General features: G+C 27.5%; 1 protein-coding gene across 1 annotated transcript in view; it reads left to right on the top strand.

The window, feature by feature from the left end:
- The first annotated feature begins 850 nt into the window (after positions 1-850).
- The window catches only part of LOC113366277 (prolyl endopeptidase-like), a 10150-nt gene continuing 3399 nt past the window's right edge, over positions 851-7601 (top strand). The window contains exons 1-14 of the mRNA XM_026607857.1: positions 851-958; positions 1025-1096; positions 1172-1395; positions 2463-2650; positions 3123-3205; positions 3274-3416; positions 3491-3650; positions 3710-3829; positions 4535-4615; positions 4684-4869; positions 5394-5507; positions 5711-5859; positions 5925-6137; positions 6424-6563. Of these exons, the coding sequence (XP_026463642.1) occupies positions 1028-1096; positions 1172-1395; positions 2463-2650; positions 3123-3205; positions 3274-3416; positions 3491-3650; positions 3710-3829; positions 4535-4615; positions 4684-4869; positions 5394-5507; positions 5711-5859; positions 5925-6137; positions 6424-6563 (1870 nt within the window). The 5' untranslated portion in view covers positions 851-958; positions 1025-1027. The remainder of the gene's footprint in view (positions 959-1024; positions 1097-1171; positions 1396-2462; positions 2651-3122; positions 3206-3273; positions 3417-3490; positions 3651-3709; positions 3830-4534; positions 4616-4683; positions 4870-5393; positions 5508-5710; positions 5860-5924; positions 6138-6423; positions 6564-7601) is intronic.

Genomic DNA, 7601 nt, shown 5'->3' with positions numbered 1-7601 from the left:
TTTACTTAATTAATTACCAAGGTTAAAGCAGATAATCTTTTTACTCTTATATCTATGGGTATTATATTTTTAAATGTCTACTGTTTTACACTCTTATCCATAGACAAAAGAAGCTCTAGTCTAATCTGTTGTCCGCAGATAAATTAACATATGTTCTTATTCATCTCTTATCCTTATCTTTGTATCTTTATATATTTATTTATCTATGCTCTTATCTGTGATTGACATAGATAAAAGAAGAGTATGTACTAGGTCTTATAGGTCTGAAACAGTCTGTCGGGAAGGTTTCTCTCTTATCTATGGATGGTTCCTTCACAAAAATAAACATAACTTTCTTATTTATGATTCCCAGTTTTCCAGTGTATGGGGCCGTTCAAGTATTACGTAAGCACTATAGGGGGGAGGTGGGGTTGTTGATTTGCTTATTTTGGGTTGACATGGGGGGGCGGGAAAGTCTGGATGATGATTACGTCATAAGTAGTATTTTTATTTTTTTACATTAATTGCAAAATATTTTCGTAAGCATGGGGGTAGGGGGTAAGAGCTTTGCTTACTCTTGCTGACACTGGGGATGGGGGGGGGTAAATATTTGTAATAAATCTGCTTACGTAATTCTTAAACGATCCCTATGGTGTCAACTTCAATGCTTTATTTATCCGCAGCAATTTCGAAAATTCTACATTGTACTCTTCCTTTATCTATTACTGCTCTGGCCTGCAACTTGCAAAGAGTTCATCAGCGCTTCGTGGGTGGTACAAGAAACACTCAACTTCGATTTGGTTCTATGTAAATTTGTAAATAGACCCTAATCGGGTCGAGTGCATGTTGATAAGAAATGTTTTGGCGTTTCTGTCAAACTGTCAAGTCATCTAATTCTTGGTTAATCAATAACAATATCAGAAGTGTCACTTCTAATATTTTTAAAAGATTTGTAAACAATCAGCAAGAACAGATTTTGGTCAGTATGTTTATGAGCATTTTATACCTTACCTAAAATATTTTATTTATCATCAAATTTATATAGGCCATGGGCGGTTTTCAATATCCCGAAGCAAGGCGCGATGAATCAATCCAAGACAACTTTCACGGAAAAACTGTAAATTTCAAATAGTATTCTGACAATATATATTATTATAGACAATATTTTATTTAATCAAAATTTGTTTTACAGGTTAGCGATCCTTACAGATGGTTGGAAAATCCTGATTCAAATGAAACAAAGGATTTTGTTGACGCACAAAATTCTATTACTCGTCCATATATAGATGATTATAAATATCGTCAATTTATTAAAGAAAAACTTACAAATCTTTGGAATTACCCTAAGTATTCTGTGCCATATAAAAGGGGGACAAGATACTTCTTTTACAAAAATACGGGTCTTCAAAATCAAAGGTATGGCAACTTATTTATTATTCAACCTTTTTAGTGCCGGGCGAAATAGACTTGCCTATGCAAAAAAATGCCGAATTTCACAGTTTTACATGGGTTTGGAAAATGCTTGCATTTCAAAGAGCTGCATATTGTGGATAATAAAATTGAGACATTCGTTTTTTCGAACCCATATGAGAATTATAAACAAATGTGCAAACACTTGTAAATGAAATGAATTTGAGATATCTAGGTAGAAAGCTTAGTTTGGGATAGAATTCTCCCGCAACATGAGTAGTAAACAGCTGCAAGGCTTGAGTCTATATATCGTTCTTGGCACTTTTAGCAAGTGTAGCAAGAGCCTATATATTGGCTCCTGGCACTGAAGTGGTTAAACAAATCCGAAGTGTACTAATTTATTATTATTTATCTTACTTTTTAAGTGTGATTAAGAATTTTAAAATAATTGTAACAAGACTTTGTGCATAAATGTCATTATTGGTTGCTGTACTAACAAATCTAAATCCAAAAGTTTCAGTATATAAGATACTTTATTATTTTGTTTTCCAATCCTATCTGAATAAAACTATATTTTAGGATTTAAAAGAATTATTTTAAAATTGATTGCTCTTTATCTTTTAATATTTATTTCTTAATTTATTTTTGAAAATCTATGATTAATTTATTGATATCAGAAAATATTCCACAAACACACACAGTGTTTGTGTTATGTGTCTAAGATGTATTTAACATTCTTTTAATAATTTTTTTTATGCTTGCTTTAGAAATTATTCATATCCATTTATAAAAAATAATGATAGTTTAAAAACTTTTACTTTTTTACTTGATATTACACCTTTTTATTTATATTTTGAAATTTGATGTTTTTAATATATCACATGTATTCTAGATCATTTTTAATGAAAAAGCTATGTTTTAGTTTTTTTTTTATTTTTCATATTTGAAATTTGTGAAAAGATTTTTTTTTTAATTTTTTCATATTACCAATTATTGCCAATGATATTAATATGTATTTACACAGTTTATATTTCGGATTTAATGCTTCTATTATATAGATTTTTTTTTTTCAGTGTTTTGTATAAACAAGAGTCATTAACGGATGAGCCAGTAGTATTTATAGATCCTAATATTTTGTCAGATGATGGTACAACTAGCTTTGCAAGAACAAGTTTCTCTGAAGATGGATCAAAGTTTGCTTATGGGCTTTCTAAAAGTGGAAGTGATTGGTTCACCGCACACTTTAAAGATGTTGAAACTAGTATGTAAAAATTACTATTGATTATATTTTTCATAAATTTTGCATTGTATAATCTAGTAACCTTCTTCTAATATAAAAATACGTTGCGTAAACTATATTGAAATATAAATAGGTATTACTAAGTAATAATTTGTAACAACTCTAAATTAAATGCAATAGGAATGCAAGTTTCCAAATATACTAACTAGTTCTTTCTGCACACTATTTTTTTAACCATTCAAAGTGGTTAATCCATTGAACAAACTTGATAAAATGTATGAAATGTAGAAATTTAAAGAATGATCATTTTTGTAATGTTTGTTTTGATTGCAATAACTAGCCCTACTAGGTGCAAATAATTTTAAATAATTGAATGATTTGTATATTTTATTATTTATTTTCTTAAGATTTGTTTTTTTTTAAATGCACATACATTACTCATTATATAAACTATTGTTATTGATAATATTATTAAAAGCTTGTTCATTTTCAGATCACGACTATCCTGATGTATTAGAAAGAATTAAATTTTCTTCCTTGACATGGACATTTGACAACAAAGGAATTTTTTACAGTGTTTGTTTAACAATGTTATTTAATATTTAATATTTTTCAAGTTTTTATTCTTCTTCTACTCATAACAGGGTTATCCACAAGAATTTAAAGAATCTACTGGCAGTGAAACAAATATTCTTGGCCATCAACAACTCTTTTATCATGTATTAGGTACCAATCAAAGTGAAGATGTTGTAGTAGTAGAATTTCCTGAGGAACCTCTTTGGAGAATGTATTCAAACTAAAATATTTTACAACTAAAAATAATAAATGTGTCCAAGTTTTGAACATTTTCAAAAATTTCAGATCGACTGAGATATCCGATTGTGGACGATATTTATTTATATACATATATAAAGAAACTCGAGATAATCTTGTCTATTTTTGCGATTTGAAACAATATGATAATATAACTGGAAAATTAAACATAATTTCTGTTGTAAAAGTTTTTGAAGCAGACTACCATGTAAGTATTTTATCACGCCTTCTTTAGATTCTTAATTTTTAATATAAAATTCATTTTAGTTTATCACAAATGAGGGATCACGATGCATTTTTAAAACAAATAAGGATTCACCTAACTATAGGCTGATTCAAATTGATCTGGAACATCCCGAGGAGAAAAACTGGATAACATTGCTACCTGTATGTAGTAATTTATATTTGAACTTTTCATCTGCAAATTCATTCCTCTAAATAAGTTAAGAGACATAACCCATAAGCACAATTGAAAATTTTAAATACTTTCTAAATATAATTTTTTTTTTTAATTTATTATTTTCTTCTTGAAAATCCATGTGTTCAATAATCAGTTTGTTACCAATAGTCATTCCATAACATCGAGGGAATAATACTTTTTGTCTTACATAACAAACTCAAAAAAGACATAATTTACATAAATTTTGAAATACAAAATTTGTTTCTTTGTTTGAAAAGAAATTTATAAAATCACTTTTTTTGATAAAATCTTTTTTAGTGAAAAAGTGTTAGTTTATAACTAATTATATAGGTAAATAATTCTGTTTTTTCAGTAACCTTTTCTTAAAACTATCTAAGTTTTTAACATTTTTAATATTTCGTTATATAATCCACTCATTTATTTTTATCATTTTAATTTTGATCATATTGTCATATTTCTGTAAATTATTCTTTCCACAATTTTATTCACTTTATATAAAAAAATCCACTATCTTCTGCTTTTCTTAAACATATGGTTGCTTAAATCTTATCATTTTTGGATTCTTTGTTCGAAGCTCTACAAAATATTTACAAATCTAAGACTCCACCATGTAATATATATATGTTTGCCTTTATTATATGTCAATAGTGTTTTATTTTACTATTCTCTAGGAACATCCAGCTGATGTTTTAGATTGGGCTACTTGTGCTAATGAAGATAAACTTGTTTTGTGTTATATGCAGGATGTAAAGGTATTGTTTACATGAGTGGACATTTTTAATTCAAATACTGAAAATTTAATTACATCTGTCTTCTGCAGAACATTTTACTGTTATGGTCGATACCTGAGAAAAAAATTCTATCAAAGTTTCCTCTAGATGTTGGTACAGTGATTAATTGTTCTGCAAAAAAAAATCAATCTGAGATATTTTATCAATTTGCTTCAAATGTGACTCCACCTATTATTTATCGATGTGATTTAACAGAACCTGAAATAATACCAACAGTAAGTATTCCATTAAATTAGTAGTTGTATTAAGTATTGCGTTTGTTATATATTTTATGATTACAAATTTTCTAATGGAAAGTTTTGTTGCCTGAAAATCTAATTTGCTTATTTTATTTTCTCGACATTTGAATAATTCGGAATTATTTTACACCAAAATTGATAAAATGTATGTGTGCTTATCTGAGCCAATATACGATCTTGCATCAATGGTTGCTTAAAAATGGCAGCACTGATTTCAAAAATATAAAGAACTTTTTTTTGTTCAATGATATATATTATTTGGCTACTTCAAAATTAACAAACTAATGAATAAACTTTTGTAGCTTTTAAATTTATAAAGTCCTACATAGTTATAAATCACTTATATTAACAAGTTTATTCAAATTGCCTTAAGCTTAATGCTTCTTGTACTTATTATATTCCAAGATTAGTTAGTTAGTTAGTCTAATTAAACAATTGTGAATCACTAATATGATTTGTTCTTCTATATATGTTATAATTTAACTTGAATTTTTTTACAGATTTTTAGAGAAACAAAGCTCCAGGGATTTGATTCCTCAAAATATAAAATGGAACAAGTATTTTATACCAGCAAGGATGGTACAAAAATCCCTATGTTTATATGCTCGAAGAAGGTATGATATATATTTCATATATGTTAAAGTAGTTAATTAATTTTATATATATATATATAGAGAGAGAGTTGTGTGTGTGTGTGTGTGTGTGTGTATATAGTTAACATTCTTAGCAAAATATTAGGAGATAGCTGCAGATTCTTTATTAATGTAATCATATATACATAAAGATGATTTCTTTAATACTAATTATTTTTTCACAGAGCAGTCCTCGTTGTGGATCTACACCATGTTTGCTATATGGATATGGCGGTTTCAATGTTAGTTTGACCCCCACTTTCAGTGTCAGTCGTGCTATATTTATGCACTGTTTCAATGGAATTATAGCAGTACCTAATCTTAGAGGTGGCGGGTAAAATCAGATTGCAATTGGACATGGCCTTTAAAATGCATGTATAAAATTTGTTTTCTGTGCAGAGAATATGGTGAAAAGTGGCATAATGCTGGTCGATTACACAATAAACAAAATGTTTTTGATGATTTTTGTGCTGCCGCTGAATATCTAGTACAAAATGAATATACCAGTGCAAATAAGCTAACTATTCAAGGTGGTTCGAATGGTGGTTTGCTAGTTGGGGCATGTATTAATCAGAGACCAGAACTGTTTGGAGCAGCAATTGCCGAAGTTGGGTTAGTCTCTCATTAAAATTCATTAGATCTCATATAAATGCATATAAGTGCAGCTACATGAACTTCCACACACTACATTTGGTTTTTTTTTTTTATAAATACTGACATTTACTTCTTGATATATATTGAAATCATAGAATAAAAAAATCCGGAAAATAAGAATAATAAATATTTTGTTGATGCTTATTTATTTAATCATTAACTAGTATTTTATTTGGAAGATATAGTTTAATCATAAAATTATCATATTTGCATTCATGGTGCTAAATTTAATTATCTTCTAAAGTGTGATGGATATGCTGAGATACCATAAATTCACAATTGGTTATGCCTGGTCATCTGATTATGGAACTTCTGATGAAGAGAAACATTTTCACAATTTGTTGAGCTACTCTCCACTGCATAATATTAAAACACCAACTGATGGTTAGTAATATTATTATTTATTTTAAAAAAAGATAGTTCTTATGGCTATGTAATCAATATCTAAGAGTATGAAATAGTTTTAATATGAAATATTTTTGGAGAAGATCTTCACATTTATTTCTATATAGTTTCATAGTATCATATAGTTTCTAAATTATTCATTTTGGATTCCAATGAAATTTATATATCGTTCAATAATTTTTAAAATAGACAATTATAGTTTTTTTACCAACAATTTTAAAATTTTTCAACTATAAACATTAACAAATAGATGCTTGATTGCATCACAAATAAGACTCATATATTTTACTATATGTATATATATATATATATATAATATATATATATATATATATATATATATATATATATATATAATACAAGTGTCCCAGAACTCAAAGTTAAGCCAAAATGGAGTGGTACTATTAGACTATCATGAAAAAAATTAAAAAAAAAAAAATATTTTTGTTTATTTAAGCTTTGGAACTGTGACCTTGAATGATATTTCTAGGACCACAGTCAGAAATAATGACATAATTGTCCCAGATTTCAAAATCTGGATCAATGAAAAATCAAGACTTTTTGTTTAACTACAAATTTAAAAGTTTCAAAGCTGGTCGACTTTAATATTTTAGTATGTTCTTTGGGACTGTGATTACAAAGTTTTGATAATTACAAAGAAACAGCTCGACCGATGGTTGCGCAAAACTATACGTTAGTCCTCGATGAGTTGCATCAAATGGCTTTTAAATTTTGTATATTAAATTATAAATATTTATATTTAAAAATTATTTTATAAAAAGTTTAATGGATGAAAAATTTTACAATACTCTACTAAGTATTGTTCAAAAGATCGTCATGGAAGACCAGACAACGTGGGTTCTCATTGAGTTTTATTGATTAGCTTTTTAATTTTTGAAATTAGTGCAGCCAAAATTAGCATGTCTGATCTTATGGGAAAATTATAAACTTTTACTTTGAGAGAATTAGGCTGAACTTGTTTTCATTCTATGATTAATTATATATAAATATATTATA

Source organism: Ctenocephalides felis, unplaced genomic scaffold (genome assembly GCF_003426905.1).
Source record: "Ctenocephalides felis isolate EL2017-DRISC unplaced genomic scaffold, ASM342690v1 CF-g0.4_SCAFFOLD_01170, whole genome shotgun sequence".
Classification (NCBI taxonomy): Eukaryota; Metazoa; Arthropoda; class Insecta; order Siphonaptera; family Pulicidae; genus Ctenocephalides; species Ctenocephalides felis.
This window is presented reverse-complemented; position numbering and strand designations above follow the sequence as displayed.